We start from the raw sequence: 20,669 nt of genomic DNA on the forward strand, positions 1-20,669 counted from the left end.
CAGACTCATAAGGCTGATGGGTCTGTAATTAGCAGGGACTGTGGTAAGGCCAACCTTATGGGATGGGGGGCATCACAACTGTAGTGCACCATAAATTGGTAACAGCACCTATAGCTAAGCTGAGGTGAACCGGTATGCAGAGACATTCAGTGAAAGCATCTTTTGTACTATTTATTAAACATCCAGGTATGTTGTCTGGTTCAACTAAAGAAATGTTTTTGGTTTTTGATAGCACCTTTCAAGCATGTTATTTCATGGTAATATGGGAATAAGTGGATTCTGACATATGTGGAGTTTGGACTGATGCTTCAGGATAAAAAATTGCACAGACTTTATTAGCTAGTATATTGGCAATGTGAACTGGCTTGGAGTGGATGGTTCAATTTAGAATATGTTCTGAGTATTGTTGGGTGGTGTTCCTTAGTTTATTAACACAGATGAAGAAGGATTTGTAATTGTCATTAACCTCAGTTAAAGTTCATCACTTTCTTGTTTTTTTCAATTTTATAATAATATTCCTGATACTGTCCTTGACATGCGAGTTTCTGCTCTATAATTTGAGGATTTATATTGGTAAATAACTAGGTTGATTTGATTTTTAATTCCCCATTACATTTTACACTGTTCAGGACTGCTAACTGTATGCATTTATCAAAGTAAGTGCATAACTCCTTGTTGTGACTTGCTGCTATGTCAGCATTGGATTTGGTACTAACATAGGAGAATTCTGAGATCACATCAAAGAATTTCAAGTTTGCAAGTTTGAAATCCTTAAATACAGAGATATTAGTCTCATAGGCTTTGGAGATTTTGAAAAAAGAATGTCACACGTTTATACTCAGACAACTGGGTAAGGAGAAACCACTGGAATAGTAATGTAGAGGTTATATTTGTGTGGACTGAATGAGCAATATTGTGTCCTTTGGTGGGCTTATTAATTCTCTGTTCCAGGAAGTTTTTAATGATTAAATCCAATCATTTCTGAGTATTTCCCACATTGGAGATACAGGTACTTTTGCTGAATGAGGGAATGAGGAGATGAAATCTCACAAAATAATTGAATTTTTGGTAACAGGGAGTTCTTGAAGTACTTGTAGGTATATAATACAATTATCATGGAACCTGTTGGGTGTCTTGTATCAGAATATCAGTTGGTAGTTTGTCTTTAGGACATCCTGGAGTTGTATAAGTTCTATTTGTAGGTCTCGGGGAATCTCTAATTATGGAGCTACTGCTACAGCAATTTCAATTATGCCTGGAGGCATCACAGGTGTAAAACCTAAGGATGGAGGAAGTACTTCCCTTACATGTAAAACAAGTCTCAGTAATTACACAATCATAGATGTATTCCAGATGCAGTAGTGTCACACAACTGGATCATTTGTTGATGAGACTTTTGGCAAAGAGAAGAGTCACCAGAACATGATCCATTTTGGGGTTTGATGTGTTTGCTATGTTAGAATGTCCATTAGATGGATTCTGCCTACAAAGCACCTATAGGTTTTTTATATGGGTTTTAAATATGGTTGCTTTTTAATTCTTTCTGTGGCTGTCCAGTATGGTAAGCAGGTCTTGGGCAGCTTTAGTTTTCACCAACTTAACCAAAATCTCTCTTTATCAAATATACACTGGTAATTAACTTTATGTCCGAAGAACTCAGTAGTGCTGAAACATTACAGGACAATTAATTAAATGACATGCAACTATGTCTTCACATAGCACAGGCTAGACATCAAATGGCTACACTAATCAAAAGTCCCGGTGAGTCTATCACCAGGAAGTAACTCATCACACCAAAACCTACACTAAATAAGTGATATCAAACAACACCATATGCATTAAATCAAGAGCTACTCTTAAATAAGTGTTCCTGTACAAAGCAAACCATCACACTCTCTGCAACATAAATCTACTATGTCCAAGACTTTGCAAAAACAAAGAAATTGAAACAGCTGGTACTGTATAATCCAGATGCTACCAACTCCAGGTCCTTACATTATCTTTAGGTTGGCAAGTAAACAATAAAATGATATTGCTAGGTGACTGGGACCTGGATCTCCAGCAGCAGATAACTACTGCAGTGCAACCTCATTAATTCAGAGCTCTATTATCAAGTGTCCTGTTACTGATAAAACTAAAAAACAGACATTCTATTTCTTTTAATGGTCTATAGTAATAGTGACTTTGCAGGTGAGTTAATAATAGAGATCCTTTTCACTTAAAGTATGAAATGGTAAAAGAGCAAACATTTAGAATATCAGATTGTAAAATTAATAAAAATATTGTTTTCCAAATTCTGGCTATGTTATTTACAAGTAACAGAAGTTTTATTAGAAGGAACATTGTACTATCTACTAGGATACCTGGGTCTAGGCTCTAGGTTAACAAAATATATAAACTCAACAGTAAACTTTTAACAATTGTATTGTCTATATTGTGTTATTAAAAAATGAAGAGGTATGATTATAATACTGTAAATTATATATAAATAAGTACACTGAGTATACTAAAGCAGGGCTGTTTGGGAGGTATCACAAAGTTGGCCTGGATTTTGCCCTTGGCAAATGGAGCATTTGATTCGTTTCCAGTTTCTTAAGGCAGTATGATTTGAAAATGAAAGGTATTTCAGGCAGTTGCCAGTAAAATGTTGCATCATTTTAGCAGGATACACTGAACAAATGCATACTTTGTAACACTTACTCCTTCTTTTCGGCCAGGTGTTCTCCCTGTTGTTGTCTTGATATCATTCCATGGATATGACATTGAATCCATTTTGTCTGGTGGTGCTGTGAATGGCAAAGACATGGGAAATACTATTTATGAGATAAACTCAAAAATTATTACTGCAACAACTTCAAGCAAAAACAAGAATGGTCTCAGTCATCCAATTATGTTTACATTTCTTAAAAACAAGGTATGTATTCACTCAGATGTAATACTACACTTGTATCCAAGTGCATGAGTATATGTATTCATGATCAGAGCTGTCAGATCATATAAAATGTCAGTTGAAAACAGAAAATTCAATTACTTTACATAAAATTTCAAAATATTCTCTGAATATACTCATTTAACATATTAATAACCCTGCTCATTCTGTGGTCATCTTGTATTTATACAATTTTGCTACTACATGTATTGATTACTATTGTATGTATAACAATTGTTCTTCATACTACTTTGTTGTTTATGTTTACTATGGATATTACTTGTATTGCTTTGTGTGGAGCTTTTCTCCATGGGCCTCAGCTTAAAAAGGACTTGTGTCCAGCTGGAATTTCTCAGTAAACAAATGCAAATAAATAAATGAATTAGTAAACAAATAAATTCAGTTCGAATCTGCCAGTTAATCATAACCATGAGGTAACTCCATTTAATATGTGATATAAGTCACACAAAGGGTACTATGGAGCACTGATCTGATGTCATAAGGGAGTGAATTGGTACTAGAATTGAAGAAGAGGGCAAATGGTAAGTAGTCAGGGGGTACATAGATAAACTGTAATATCTGTATCCAAATTAATGCTATTTGATATATTAATATTTGTATGCCTTGCCTTACAAAAAGCACTTTTAGCTACCATGGCCACTAAATTTTTAAGCCTATAACTTTGGAATACAGAGAATCCAAACCTATAACATTAATTATTTAGTAGCCATCATAACTGAAAAGGTTTGTTTCTGAGTTGCACTTTAGAAATTTCATTATGTCAGATACTAATTGTTCTAGGTACTCCCACTGACTGTCAGTCATAAGCCTTCTTTTTAGTTCCAGTGTCTATTCATTCCCCTTATGCCACCAGGTCACCATACCACATTACCATTTTGGAGGGCTTATGATCACACATAAAATAGATTGACCTTGTGGCTATGATTATTTGGCATACCTGAATCTACCAAATGTAAACCTCTACTCATACCTACCAATAAAACGATTAGTTAACTATTTCTACTTAACAATGCCACCTTTAACGGTGAAAACAATCCATGTGATTATGTGAATTCTGAACTACAAGAGAGATTTTTGTAAATGTATTACTGTATTCCTTCTATTGACATGCATTATCAAACTACATGATATGACTCATTCTATGAATTATTAGCAAAAATATAACTCATATCATTTTCAAGGTTCATAGGTATATACTAAGCTAATGATAAATAAGGCCTTTATAAGCCTAGCCATGCAACCCAAATATTTTAGCTAGGGCTTGATTTATGGATGCCTCTGACCAGCAGAGACATAGGTGTCATACCAGGGTGAGTTTCTGATTTCCCATCCACTGCTCCACGTTGCATTTGAATAGGGTTAGGAAGGGCTTTGCTTCATATGGGTGGGAATTATATTCCAGAGAATGGGGATTTTCTGAAATATCTACCTCTACTTCCAACACATCCTATTTAAGTCAGTAGTAGTTGTGGTGCTGTTCATCTTGTGGATATGTGAAAGGTCCATCAGTGTGGGATCCAAGGATGCCTTGTATGCCAGGCATAAATTGTCTCTCAGCAGTCTGTAGGAAAGAGTATAGAGACAGGGCTTTGAGGCAATTTGCATTGGACATTCTGTTTACCCCCTGCACTCTTTTTGTGAGGGACCTCTGAGGACATTCCAGTTGTTGCATGCCTGGTCAGGTACCTACTGAATGGGGAGTTATACTCAATATTGTGTCTGCTGATGGCTGAGTACAGAGGTAAGATGACTTCCCTGAAGCTAGATGCCATTATCATACTTATAAGATAAGTGACACAGAATGATTTTCTTATGACCTTAGAAACATGTTGGTTGAAATCCAGGTTACTATTTACATGAGTCCCCAAATCCCTGACTACTGTGTCTACTTTTAGGGGTGATTTATCAATGAAGTAGTTTCCCTGGGTGGCTGACTTCTCAAAATGTACTATTAAGGATTTCTTGGCAATGAGTTTTAAGCAGTGGCTTTGGCACCAGCCATTTGTCTGTGTTAAAATAAGATTCAATCCCAGTACCTTTGGAACTTATGTACAGCTCTTGTCTTTAGCAGTGAATTAGCTCTCTGCATCAACTCTAGAAGTAGAACAATTGTAAACAGCTGCACAAATTAACCACAATCGTGTATTGGCAATCTGAATTGTTCATAAATGGCATGTGCAGCTGCTCAGCTGAAAAAGGAAGAATTTGTCAACGAGATGGTATGTTTCATTTCACTATAGGCTTGTGTTGATACTGCAGTATTGCAATCACACTTCCTTATTCTGCTGAAGTTTGCTTACTCTGTTATAGACAGGTACTCCATACACAAACATGCTGTCCTTCTTGTGTAGCACAGTCTGGAGTAGAGTGCTCACTAACTGGTGGAACTATCATTTTCTGCAAAACTGCAGCAATCCCACATTTATTACATTAAGAATGTGGGTGCTGTTGGTATAAACCTTGGTGTAAGGGTTATAAGGGTGAATTTGCCCATGCAAAAAGGTTTGCTTTTCTGTGTGATGTATGCATTTTTATTGCATTACTTACACGTTGCAGTATGCAATGATATGAACTCTTTCTCATGTTGTCTTCCAGAATTGGCCTTAGTATTTTTCTGCTGTACGACTGACCTAGACCAAATCTTTTCATTTCTTTTCAATTGGTTTTATAGGTTCATAGGTGTTTACTAGCCTAACGACCACTAGGGCCTTTTTAAGACTAGCCATGCAGCCAAAATCTCAGACAAGTTCTGATACCCTTGATAAGTGTAAGCATAGGCCTGGGAGATGAACCATTTACAGGTTACCTTTATCCATTAAAGACAGAGGTGCCAAACTGGGGATTAATTTCCAGTTTCCTATCCAACTGTCCAAGTTGCACTTGAATTAGGTTAGAGAGAAACTCTGCTTCACATGGATGTGGCGTCTGTTCCATAGATGAGGTATTCTCTGTGATACATATCTATCTCTCCAGCAGGTACTATTTATATCACAGACAAGGTTTAACTCCTTAGAATGGGTAATTCTGGTGCTGTTTATTTTGTGGATATACAGGAGGTCCATCAGAGAGGGGTCTGATAATGCCCTGTATGCCAGGTGTAGATCTCCCCTCAAAAGCCTGTAGGAGACAGAATGCAGGAATTGAGCCTTGAGGCAGTCTGCATAGGACATTTTACTTATGCCCTGTATTCTTTTACTGAGGAACCTCTGTGGATATTCCAATTGTTGGATATGCCTGGTTAGGTACATACCAAAGGGGGCATTGTACTCAATGATAGGTCTGATGAATGCCGAATACAGTGGAGCAATGACTTCCTTCGACTTTTTTTTATCTGTCTTATATAAGTTTTATTTTAGAAACCAGAATATTAGCACTGCTGTTTATATAACATTTTTGAAGGTTATTTTCTGTTGTGAAAAATGAAAACGTTTGTAAAACACCCCAAATGGCTATGTGAAGACCCAATCCACACCTGCGATGAGATTAAGTATCATGGTGATCTTCCTGCAGCTGTAACTCCACATTTTGTCTGACCTTTATGAAAGACTCATTATGTCTTCAGTAAATACTGGTCTGTGAATATACAAGATTCACATTTACTTTGTATTATGCTTTTAATCTGTTTGTATTATCAGGTGAAGGCTGAAACTCACAATGGACTAGTCCTACTTATGGTAATAAAAGATACATTCCTGGTACAAAGAAATGAAGGAAAACAAAAAATGAACAGTATGGGTTATAAAGATCAGGCTGACTTTGGGTTCCTATTTGAAGTTAAGAGACCACTTTAAAATCAATTACATTTGAGGGCTGTTTCAGGTATTTTGTATCTAATGACCATCCAAACTAACTTAGTTTTGTGCCTGTAAAAATGTCAAGATTACTGAATTCCAGTGCAGTAGAGTCTGACCAAGACAAAGTCAGCAAATATAACACAGTTATAAGGAAATACTGGCAACAGGGCCATAGTTTACATTATTGCCCAAAAGTTTTTATATTAGAATATAGATGTTTTAAAATTCTGTAGCCATGCTGTGCCATGTTTTGACTTTATCATAAAAGAGGATTTCATATCCAAATAACAACCTCTTTCACAAAGAATTGAAATGCAACATTTTTTTCAGTAACCTAAAGGAACAAACTAGCTGTTGCCTTCTCAATGTTATATACTACAAATGAAATGCATTTACAAAATATAATTCCAGAAATTAAAAGCTACAAATCACAATGCATTTCAGTAGCTATGCCCCTTAATACACTAACGGGTATGTCTATTGAAAAACATTATGATTGGCTGAGTTTAGTTGTTGGAGGTATATTTAGTAAGTGGTTGAAGACACTTGCAGCATATAACATCAAGACAATGATGACTGAAGTGCTAGTTTGTTTTTATAATTCACTCAACTGAAGTAATGTTCCAGTCCAGGAGCGACAGTGACTGACGCAGAGGTGCTGGGCCTCTGGTGTCCGGGCTGACTGGGGGCTGCCCTGACAGGGGTGGCCCAGGTGTGATGACTGCAACAGTGAATACACTTGAACATCTACATTTATGGTAAGTGTACACAACTGAACTTTCTTGCTACAATATTACCCCCTCTTACCCATTTATTAACCTTTTGTATCGCTCTGAAATTAAAGCTGTGCTCATCTCCATATTCCATAACATGTTTGCTTAAAGCATTCGTCTCAACCTTCCTTCTTACTTCAGAAAAGTAGGATACATTTAATTTTTTGGTTATATTTGCACTTGGGACTCTTGTTTGGTACCTGTAGATTTTTTTTGACTGCAAATATTCATATATCACATAATGCCAGACATAGAAATACTTTTGCAGAAATTAAAAAATATACTTGCTGTCAAAAATGCATGTATTTGGAAGTACATATGTATAATTTGCAGTTAAAAAACAGCACTACCACCAGTAGTTCTCTCACTGTAAAGCAACTTAGCAGAAAACTAGAATGTGTGGATCCAGAAATTTGATTTATTCTTCACAGTAAGTAGAATAGCTAAGAAAGCTGAAGAGGTGCACTACACTGCATTTTTGCATGTCACTGTGGAAGAAGCTTGAGAGTATTTAATACTTTTTGAAGAGAAGGATAGAGCAACAGCAATTAGAGATTAGTCCTGCATTTGTTATGAGCTCAGAAGAACTTTCCATTTGGGCACACGTATCGGTCTACAATATATCTGTATCTGTCCTGTAGGTTTTGATGGTACTGAGTTGAAGAATCAAGCCAAATACTATGAATTTGATGAGTTGCATGATTCATAAGAGAGAGAGAATAGCTTACAGTTAAAAATAGTGAAATGTGGAGAGGCGCTTAAAAGAAGCAGATCTAACTGCATCAGAATCTGTGGATGTACGTATAGTAAATGATATGTATGGAGTTGGCATAATGGTTAAGGTGTTAACCTCACAAACACAAGGTACAGGGTTTGATTCTCATCTTTGGAAAGGAAATTGGCTATGCTTAAAATGGCCCACAGAGGCATCTAGCCTAGTACTTACTTACCTATGAACCTAAAGTTACCCAATTCTTTATAGAAAGTTTTATTATTTGGTTGTACAGTTTAGAACTGTTTAATTATATTAGTAACATAAGAGAAGATTGCATACAAATTTAATTTTTAACAGTCCCTTTGTTTTTTTTGGAGTTCACCCCATTTTCCAGTACTTATAGCAATCATAAAGAAGAGAGACTGTAGTTAGCTTTAATGGTTGGAGTTATTAATTCATATAGCATTTTAAATTCAAAAGGCACTGATTGACAGCAGCAGAAAATGCATGTTTAATGGAACAATTACAAAGGTTATGCAAAAGTATAGTTAAGTAATCACTGTAAATAGTCTGTTTGTAATATGCAATGCTGGTATTATGTAATGCTGTATCTGCTTACCCTTGGTGCTTTTCTCCCCGGGCCTCCACTGAAAATGGGCATGCATTCAGTTGGACTATCCCAGTTAACAAATGTAAAATAAAATAAAATAAATAAGTAGTCCATTGATGTAATTCTGCTGTACCAGTACTGTCTGCATCAAATAATTACATGGAGATTAAGGATTTCTGTTAAACTGTTATTACAATTTAGTCTGCATTCCGCAGGTTTGAAAATAAAATCAATGGGAAAAGGTTGCACTGAACTATTCCCTGGAATTTGCACTTATTTTATTCTACTTGGATGATAACAGGCTAAGGCAGCTTTGCAGTGTAAAAGTGATATGTATGTACAGAATACTGTATAAAATCACATTGTTCAACATCCCAAAAATATCTCCAGGGTGTGTTTTAGACCTGAAGCAGTTTAAAGCATAGATTATTAAACAGAAAGACCAAAACTGATTTGTGATGTAGATTCTTCATGGCTACAAGAAATTATGGAAGGAGATGAGGAATGGCATGTTATGGCCATGGGCAAAAATAAACTTACAGAACTGTCGCAACAGTAGGGATGTCAGAAAAAAAGAAGAAACTGCCACAAAATGTCAAGGATATAAGAATTTCCAATTTCTATTAAACAAAATATTCCTAAAGACATATTTTCATAAAAAACAAAAAAGTCAGTGTTGTACGACCTGAGGTAATTTTTTAATCATGGCGGTATTAATGAGTTTGAAGAACAAATTATCACTGGGGATTTTTGAATTTCTAATTAGGGTCTCACAGTATCAAAACTGAGTTTAACGTTTATAGTAGTCTTGAGGATCAATTAATAAATATTAATTGTATTTTACAATGTAGTTATAAAGACATAGGTCAGTGCATTGTTAAATGTGAGAAATACAGAATACAATACAACTTAAGAGAAAAATGGATGGCACTGAATGAAATAACAAAAAGATTGGATATGGTTGTGATACAAAATGTTATATATGGATATATATTTTGATTTTTAAATAACTTGGATGAATATGCTCATTTAAATGTTAACCCTTAAGCAATCTTATAGGAATTTTGGAGGATGGAGTACAGAACAAGTTTCCTTTTGATTCATTTAGCAACAAGTTAACACTTCTAAATATGTACCTGCCCCTACAGAAATTGTGGAGTGTTTATGATACCATTTTGGAAAAATAAGTTTTAAAGATGAAATATTGTATTATAGATAATGTACTTTCCTGTCTTGAAAAACTGAAAGAAGTCCAGAGGAATGATAGTTTATTTTTTGTCACACATGATTTGTCCTCCCCTGTATACTTCATCTGAACATCAACATAGCCTGAGGATAATTTCTTTTTTATTTGAGTGGTAGGTTGCCTCATTTGTTAAGAGAATTGGTAGAATTTTGTCTCACTAGCAACCTTTTTCTAATGACAAATGTGTTCTGCAAGTACCTATTACATGCATATGGTGAAATATGTCCCGAGATATGCCAACCTGTGCATGGGATTCAAAATAATTTTATTTTTATGCTTCTTTGTAATTTATAAAGAATGTGCTGTTTTGTAAAAAATTTATTTGCAACTTGTTTTTGTTGTCAAGGGAGCAAGAGATTCAAAAATAATTTTTGGAATTAATACATAGACTATAACAGTAATAGCATGCAGCAGATAACATTTTGTTTAATAACACTTAGTGTCTTTGTCATAGATGACATTCAAAGGATTTAGTAAAAACAGAAAATCATGACCATATATTATAAACCAAATTAACAATTCACAGTTCACAAATACAATTAAACAATTTAGAACCTAAACCTATAGAACAGTTTAGATTACTTTTTGCTGCTTCCTAATGCTTTCCAGTTAAAATCAGTCTTAAGACCCTTTGGTTTTAAAGTGTCATATTTTATAATTACCTGTGCCTCCTTCTTTTCTAAAATGTTTCTTAACATAATAATATCCTTTATATTTTGACCAGTCTGACATAATATGATAGCAGTGAAACTGTTAATGTTAACACAGCTAACTTTCTGTGATTAAGCTTCTCTAAAATGAACTGCAAATGGAATGAATTCAAGCTTACTACAAATATTTCTTATGTGCTCCTGAAACCTTTTGTTTCAATCCTCTTATAAAAAACAGCTTATAGGAACATCTTGTGCTGGACAATTACTGATGTCTGTTTCTTGCTCCACTCAAGTCTTTTTAAGGGTTGGGGGGCTTGTCTGTGTAACTTTCCTACTGAGTTCTTGCAAAGGTTCAAGGAATTAGTTAATGTTTATTTTTGTTATTTTACTGTCCCTGTGGGGTACATGAATATGTTTTGTGCAAACAATCTGAGGGAGTTTGGCTTTACTAAAGATGCTGTACTGAGGTAGAAGGGCTGGTTATATATTAGTAGGTCACTAAAGGTTGTCTTTTGCTTCTCTCAAGTTATTTTAAGGACTGGGGGACTCAAGCCCTTGTAAGTCTTGGGGGAATTACTTAAAAGTTTTTTATTTTTTTTCTTGTATCGATGGGGTTATGTGAGTGCGTTGTATGTAACCAATCAAAGGGAATTGGGCTTTACTAAAGATAATCTACTTGAGTGGAGTGTGACATGAGTGGACACATTTTAGTTAGGTGCACGGGGAGTGTGTAATATTTAAGCAATAACCCATGCCTGGGTGTGGGTAATGCTGGAATTACCCACGGTTGGTGTGGTTTAGTCACGAGGGCAAAGCCTGAGTGGCCAAACAAAGACAACCATGGGTAAATCCAGCATTACCCACACCCAGAAGTGGGTTATTGCTATTATACAATGACATTATTTAAGAAAAAAATACTTTTCTTAAATAATGGCATTGTATAATGCCTCTGTGCTGCCCTTCCACAGCTGTCTGGTATTATGCGGCAGTTCTGATGTACTGCACATGCTTATGCTTGTGCAGTACATCAGAGCTGTGGGTGGAAGCAACGGAGAAAGCAAGATCTCCATTGCTTTTTACAAAGTGTCTCACTATGTTAAAGGAGTCTAACATAGTGAGACAGATTTAAAAAAAGCAACTGAGAAAGGAAGATCTCCATTAACATAGCGAGACAGTTTCTAAAAAGCAATGGAGATCTTGCTTTCTCCGTTGCTGTAAAAAAAAAAAAAAAAGACTTATACTAATGGAAAAAGTCCGGGCGACCAGACCTTTTTCCATTAGTATAAGTCTTTGATTTACAATGTGCATGCTGACCAATCAGCATGCACGTTTTGGAATATTAATGGGGGAGGTCATTGTATAATAGTATTATATAATTTTTATTAACATTGAATAATGGAAGGAATGGATAAGTATTGCCTGATTGATTTGCTGAATAGGGGATTTTTGGTTAAATGTAGTCAGTGTCTTATGTATGATACTGAGACAGCTGGTTGGAAGATGGATAACAGAATTTGTCACTAATGTGCAAGTTCTGTTGGGATAGTTTATGTAATCGTATTAAGAATGATGAGAAGAGTTTGGGATTCAAGTGGAATTAGAAAATCTACAAGGTTATGTATTTGCTGATGTGAGGAGGTTCAAACAGAACTATCCTCTGATTATTTTATGTCAGCATATAGTGGTCTTGGAAATGTATCTCAGGTACTAACTGAGAGTATAGATTTGGATAAAAAGGAAGGCATTATCCCAGACTACAAAAAAACACCAGTGAAGAAAATATAAAAACAAACTGCTCAGCCAGGAAATAGAAGCTGCACCACAATCAAAGTAAAAACTTTTAATAAACAACTCTGGTGCCTCGGCACAAACAAGCCTTCCAGGAGTCAATAATACAATCAACCTGTAGTTTTAATATATATATATATATATATATATATATATATATATATATATATATATATTACACACAATTACACATAATTAGATCAATTAAACAATTAATCACACTTTAAAAAAACTTTTTAAAGAAAAACGTTCCAGTTGCATTCATCATTCAATCCAGCTGGAGACAATGTATTAAATTTCAAAATATATAATGTTTCCTTATATAACAATTTCTTTTTTGCAATCCCCTCAACTCCATCTAAAATCTGTTCTAAAATACAAGCTTTTAGAACAGAAGAATCACTAGATTAAAATGCAGGGCAACAGGATTTATAAGATTATTATTTCTAATATCCCTGACATGTTCCTGGAGTCTCAACATAAAAATTCTCTTTGTTTCCCCTATATAAAACCGGACACAAGGACATGACAGGGCATATAATACTGATTTAATAGTGCAAGAATATATAGATGTAGGACAAAATCTAATTTTATTAATACTATCAAAAGATCTAACTATATTAGAACAAACCGAATACCTTCCACAAGGGAAGGTTCCACAACTAGCTGGATGTATAGTCAACTTATCACCCAGATTCATGAATGTATTATGTGCTACCATATATTTAATATTCCTACTTCTCTTATATGAAATAAGTGGAACCCTGTATAAATTCCTTATACCCTCCCTATTATTAATAAATAGGGCCAATAGTATTTAATAATATCTACTATTTCATGACTCAGAATGATATACACAGTTACAAAATATACCTTTCTACTACCATGTACTATATCTCTACTTCTACTATTATTAACTTTCTCCATAGAGAGATTAGTACAACCAAAATAAAAATCCAGCAATTTTGTATAAAATTAATAATTAGCATTTCATTATACCCCCTTTGTCTAAAGGCAATCCAAGTATTTAAAAGTTCCTTTTTCCAAAATATTATCATCATTACATAATCTACTCACTCTAAGTAATTCATTATAGGGTAGAGCCTGTATAGTATGTGGGGGATGACAACTCTTACTCTCAAGAATACAAACATCAGTGGTACATTTCTTATGTATACCAGTAACTATAGCATTTCCCCTTATTTCTAGTTTAACATTTAGATAAACCACTGATTTCCACATTTGTAAACCATCAAATTCTAACTGAAATCAATTAACATTTAAACCATTTATAAAAGGAGAGGCTAAATCAGCACCCCCTTACAGAAAAAAAATCAAATCATCTATATACCTACAATAAAGAACTACAAAATTCTTAAAAAAGCTAAATTTATAAAGAAATTCAATTTTAAAAAAAAACATAAGTAAATTAGCATACATGGGTGCGAAAGATGCACCCATGGCAGTTCCTTGTTGCTGCTGATAGGTACAATTATTAAATTCAAAAAAATTATTAGTTAAACAAAAATAAACTAATTTTATAACATAATTACTAACAGGGCTATCTCCTAAGAAAAACTTAATAGCTTCAGTTCCTAACATATAAGTGATGTTAGTATAAAGACTTTTTACATCTAGTACTATCCAATAATAGCCATCTTCACATTTAATGTTTTTCAGTTTATCTAAAAAGTGAAATGTATCTTTGATGTAAGAATCTAATTTTACAACATATTATCCCAGACTCCCTGGAGGAAGCTGGGGGTAGTAAATTGAACATGATGGGTATTGGTAGAATGATAAGAATGGAAAATGATAGTTTGTCCAGTAAAAAAAAAAAAAAAAAAAAAAGCTTGAGAAAAAGATGTGCATCTGGATACTACTAAGAAGAATAATTGTTTTGATAAGGTTGTCAAAGAAAAAACATAAAAACAGCTTTTGGAAGAACAGACATGATACATTTCATTAAGAAGACTGTAGTAGAGGAAAAATGGATTGGATAATGGGTTATTGTCAGTAATTAGTAATTCCATGATTAATAGTATAAAAATACAGTACCAAACAAGAAAAAAGATCATATCACTGTTTCTTCCTTGCAAGTTGTATTATTAAGGATGTTTGGAATTCACTGTCTAAACTGTTTTACAAAGGAAAAAGGTAAGTTTGCATGATTATATTAATAGGGGTTAACAATATTGGGAAGATAAATCCTTACTTGTTTAGTGATTATGTTCTGTCAGTAATTGATATGAGTAAAATTGTAGAATTTAATCTCTTTTTTTCATGATGTTATACTGGTGTTAAGATTTAATAATGCTTACAAAGGTTGCCAGGGAGTTTACAAATATTATTAGGAGTCGTTGTTTTGAAACTTCGGTGAGGTGTATCATATTATGAGAAAAGATAATAAACATTATTTTATATTGTAAAACTAAATTATATCTAAGTTATAGTGGCAACAGTATATTTTTTGAAAAATGTTTACATGTGTGGGAAATTTAGATTTTTTTTAGACAGCCTATTAAGAGAATAAATGGTTCAGAGAAAGCAGCTTATCTTAATTTTTGGAATGCCAGAAGCTTAAATAATAAAATGTCTTATTTAGAAGCTAGAACAAAAGTAGACAATTTGGATGCTATACTTGTGAATGAAACTTGTTTTTTTTTTTCTGACAGGTGTCGCCTGCTATGGATTATGAGTTAAAAAGATGAGGGGGTGGCGTGTCAGTATATGTTAGAGATAAATTTCATGCCACATAAGTAAATATAACTCTTTTGAAATTATTGTAGTGAATACTGGTAATGCTTGGATGAATGTTAATGTTTGTTTGTTTGTTTGCCTGTTTGTTTGTTTTATAGGTCACCAGATCAACATTGCTATTGGTTTTGTCTCTTTATTTTCTGAATGTATTTTATATAATTACTGGTGATTTTAATTGCCCTAATGTTAAAAGGGTATGCCAACCTCATTCTAGGAATGCAATGAGTAATTTAGTTAATGTAAGTTTGGACCATGGGTATACTCAGCAGGGAGGGGAACCACACTGTACTGGTAATATATTTAAAGTAGTATGGGTAGAGAGTGTGTGTAATAACTATGGTTGTGTTGTATAATGTGAATTAAGTGGGTCTGACAATATGAGTGTGAATTGGAACTTTGTAAGTAACTTACCTTGAACATCTAATGTATTTAGGCAGGGAAGAAAGCCCAGTTATATAACCAGTTATGATCATACAAATTTGAATTGAAGGACTGGGTTTGAGAGCAATTGCCAAGTGACTGTTAATTTAGCATGAAAAATATTTTATGATTTTATGAAGCAAATTTTAGATGATTATTTGCACATGGTATGGCTCCTTGATAGGGTAAAGATATTGAAAAAAGATATAAGAGAAAGGTATATTACTGAACAAAATATAAAAAAAATCTCCTAATAGTGATAATAAGGAAAGAGCAAAGACGGCAAAAAATATGTTTACAAAATTTTGAGTCAATATACATGTAAATATGAAATGAGATTGGCTTGTCCTATTCCTGGTAACAAGAACTCATTTTATAGGTATTCAAAAGTCTTATGGAAAAGAATGACAGATTACCATGAATCTTCTAGTTAATGACTGCCAGGTAAATGATTCAAATTAATTAGTAAAAGTTTTTATAGATAAATCAATTTACTCTTGCTCTGCAGAATTTTTTGAGAATGAATTGATTTCAAATGAACAATGCCCAATATTGTCCCTCATGGAAAATGATAAAACAGAATTCAGCAACTAGTCCTGATGAAATGAGTAGTTATTATTTGTTTTATCTAACATAGCTGAGAGCATTTCTCCATGTTTATTATACTTCCTTCAAAATTCATTTTCTTATAGTTCTCAAGTTAACAGGGATGTTTTAGTGATTTCTATCTCTATGATGAAAGAAGAGGAGGAACCCACACTGGAAGAAGAAAGACCAGAACTAAGGAAAGTGAAGTCATGGAATACATCAGGGTCAGATGAGCTTAAAGCAGACATGATAAAGAGGTTGTGTGAGATAAGGGAGAAGTAATAAATTAGGATATTCACAGCAGTATGCAGAGAAAGGTATATCTGTAGATGACTGGAGAATAAGCATACTAGTACCAGTGTTCAGGAACAAAGGGGATTATCACAAATGTGGGTAGTATAGAGGTATCAAACCTCTGTCACATTGCGTGAACACTCTGGACAGGTGACTGATAAATTAATATGCAGAGTAGTAGTAGAATGTAAAAGGGGAAATGAGCAATTCAAATTCAGATCAGCATGCAGCACAACTGATTTGGTGTTTGCAGTGAAGCAGATAGTCTAAATATCAAACGCTCTAAAGAGCGAAAATGCAGGACCTCAAAATCATTATTGTGGAGGCTGTGCCCCACACACACCACACTAAATATATATTACACTACAGTGAGCAAAGGGAAAATATTCCGATCTTCACTGTTCTGCGATCTTGAAAAAAGCACTTTGAGGTCCTGCATTTTTGCTTTTTAGAGCGTTCGATATTTAGCACATTCGGTGTTCTAATATAGACCCGACACAATGCCTTGACCCCATGTACAAAATGGAAAAAAAGGGGTTGATGATGATGATGATAATACAATTTCAGTATTTTTATTTATTTTGTTCTTATTTTATGAAGTCTGTGATTTTCTAAGTCATTTTCCACCTAACTCAAGTACTCAAAAGTTAATATGTTGGTGTTAAACTATACCATATAAATTCAGGTCTATTTATGCTTATCTCTATGAATTCCAGTAATACAAGAAATTATAAATCCACTTATGCACATAAATCATTCTCAGTTGCACATCATCCTGGCCTCAGGTTCATATGAAGGTGCTGCAAAAAGCAGAAAAGTCCACAGCAAACATCAACAAACCCCAGCATGTTGTGGGAATGCATGGTAGGCTCAGATATGCTCAAAGTCAAATATGTTTAGAAAAGATAAAAAATTTAATCATTAGCATAAAGTTTGCACAACCATGAAGTATAAGTTCACGTCACATCAAACCACTCGACACTTAAACGTTGGTTATCACACATATAGGAATATGCATTTTTGCAATCATCCCTCACCCTCTACAGCAGAAATAAATGACATTCATGTGTAATACTTCAATAAAGTAGCTAACGTCAAGCACACAGAAAAATGATGAGTGCATGCTGATTTTAGGCACCATATAAATAAAATGTGTATGCATTCCTTTAAAAAATGTATGTGACAAAGCATTTTTGGTTAAATTAAACTTGCCAGTCATAAAATTAACTTGTAATGTCCCTGATGGCTATCTGAGTTTGATTAAGTTAGTAAAACACCCCAGCTGGAGTGGTTATAAGCCTGTGAACCACAGCCCTGCTCATACTTTTGTCATTCTTGTTTTAGTACTCTGAGTGATGGCAGCACCTGTGAAGGTCATACTCCAAGCTGGCCAGACTAAGATACCCTGAAAATAGTCCACCTTCTTAGGAAATCATATCTAGAGAATTTTTGACATACGCAAATGGAAGTGACTAGAAAAAGATTGACATCTGGCAGAAGATGGGTGAGCAATTGTCATAGGCTCATAGGTAAATACTAGGCTATCTATCTGCAGACTATTACAAGCATGGCCAATAAGTAGAGGTCAGAATCTTGTATCTATGTGGTAAAAGATTAACCATTATGTCAACTTTGTCCTTAAGGTAGAGTCAACCTATAGGATCTTTCTAGATTACCTTCATAGATTAATAATAGGCAGTCAGTCTGCAGACCATTGCACTGTTAGCAAATGACCAGATACTAATGAAAGGTGAGATTGAAACCCTGCACTTTGTCTCTATGACATCAACATTTTAACCATTATGCCAACCTCCAACTCTGTGGATTACCTGCTCTGCCAATAGTGCTGCCATAGGTACAATGAACTATAGAAACGTATGTGCATCTTTCATTTACCTAAAATAACATGTCAAAATCATACTGAAGCTTTTGTTCCACTTGCCAGCCAAAGACATCAATGAAAACATATCTGCTGTCATCACAGATAAATCAAAGATACGAGTACAGAAACACGTATGTTGATGCAACACCCATATTCATATACACACATAGTGCAAGTCCAAATTCAATCAGTTAAAGTTATGTTGTAATAACTGTACAGTATCATTAATAAAATCAGTTGCATTGTAAGCACTTAACATTACACTGCCATTGCTAACAGACTTTTATCTTTCCCCTACCAATTTTCTGCATTCATACTGCTATTTTTCATTTGTGACAGTCAGAGATCCCCCATATGAATGCTACCATGTTTTTGTTTATGAATGACTGTCAGAAATACTCCAGGAAAGCAACATGTATTCATACATTGGTGAAAATGCAGTACATCAAACATCAATCACTTTAAAAGTTTGTACTTCTATCCTGGGTAACATAATTAATAAATACCTCCAAAATAATAAAATAAGTTTCCCATTCCACCTATTTCCCATACAATTGTAGTGCTGCTGTCATGAATTCCCATTTATAATTGATACTGACGTCATGAATGAATACATGAATCATTTGCATTATATAATGCTGGTGCTCCTCAAAAATCCCTATGATTAATAAAAGGAAAGTGGATTCATATCTCATCGAGTCTGATGTTCATGAAGTGGAATTTGTGGACATCCTGCATACTGTGATACACCTTATTACCTCAAATTACTCAAAACTTAATATAAATTCATAAAAACATATGCAGTGGCATATCACTATGTAGGAAACTAAAAAAGTCTTACATAGAAATTATTTACCTTGATGCAATACTGAAAATAGCATGCTTAAAGAAAAGATTTATACATGTAGTGCCGGATCATAGGTTCATAGGTTCATAGGTTCATACTAGGCTATCTGCCCGAGGGCATTTACAAGCCTAGCCCATCGTTTTGTGGCTTACGCCACCCCTTTAGTATGGGGAACTATACCCATTATTTTGCTGTGCCTCTGTCGAGCAGTGACACTGAGGTAATCCCTGGGGTATATCTGCGATCTCCCATCCATTGGTCAAGATTTCTCTTGAACAAGGCCAGCGAGGTGCTCTGCCTCACATGTACCGGGATTTTGTTCCACAGCATAGGGAGTCTTTGGGTGATGAATCTATCCCTCCAGCACGTCCTATTAATAGCCGTGTCAAGGTTTAAGTCTCCCGCCCTTGTGGCTCTGATGGATCTAGATTTTTTGAGGTGAAGCATATTCATCAAATTTGGGTTTGACATGGCCTTGAATGTTAATCAAAGGACACCGCTGAGCAAGCGGTGCGACTGAATAGAGCTGGAGTTCTTTCAGTCGGGCAGCATAGGACAGATTTTTGAGACCCTTTATCCTTTTGGTGAGGAACTTTTGTGGCCTCTCCAGCTGCTGCAAGTGTCGGGTCAGATACATTCCGAATGGGGCATTGTACTCAATCATTGGTCTGATGAGTGATGAGTAAAGGGAGACTATGACCTCCCTTGATCTAGATGAGAATCCCTTCATGATAAGGTGGGCAATGTAGAAGGTCTTCCTAACTACTTTAGCTACATGGGTGTCGAATGACAGACTACTATCAACCTGGGTCCCCAGGTCCCTGATAACTTCTTCTGTGCTCAGTGGATTGCCACCTATTTGGTAGCTAGGGGTAACCTTGTTTTTGCCGAAGGGTATGACTATGCATTTTTTGGCATTTAACTTTAGGCCGTGGCTCTGGCACCAGTTATCCATTTCTGTGAGACCCTTCTGAAGGATATCTGTGTCAGATGTGTTTTCTACTATGGCGCCCAGTTTGCAGTCATCTGCAAACTTTGTCAGCCATAACCCTCCTGTGTTTGCTTGTACTTCAGAAAAGTAGATGCCAAACAAGAGTGGGCCCAGGACTGAGCCCTGTGGGACACCACTTGTGACAGGCTTTGAGTCTGACATGGCGCCAGCAGCTCTGACCCTGTGGGTTCTGTCACTCAGCCAGTTTGCAACCCATCTTGTGATGTATGGGTTGACATTTAAGCTGATGAGTTTTTCAATGATACCCGAATGGGGTATTGTATCGAAGGCCTTAGCCAGATCGAGGTAGGCTGTATGGACTGCCTTTCCCTCATCAATGGCTTTGGTGACTGTTTCG

The 20,669-nt window shown here is 35.1% G+C and overlaps 1 protein-coding gene across 5 annotated transcripts in view; it reads left to right on the plus strand.

The window, feature by feature from the left end:
- Positions 1-20,669, plus strand: part of LOC122812119 (adhesion G protein-coupled receptor E2-like) — a 1,702,710-nt gene that overhangs the window by 1,231,588 nt on the left and 450,453 nt on the right. For all 5 annotated transcript variants that reach the window (XM_044084406.1, XM_044084405.1, XM_044084408.1 and 2 more), the window contains one exon: positions 2,718-2,914. In XM_044084406.1, the coding sequence (XP_043940341.1) occupies positions 2,718-2,914 (197 nt within the window). The remainder of the gene's footprint in view (positions 1-2,717; positions 2,915-20,669) is intronic.

Source organism: Protopterus annectens, chromosome 9.part0 (genome assembly GCF_019279795.1).
Source record: "Protopterus annectens isolate FY-2018-M chromosome 9.part0, PAN1.0, whole genome shotgun sequence".
NCBI lineage: Eukaryota > Metazoa > Chordata > Ceratodontiformes > Protopteridae > Protopterus > Protopterus annectens.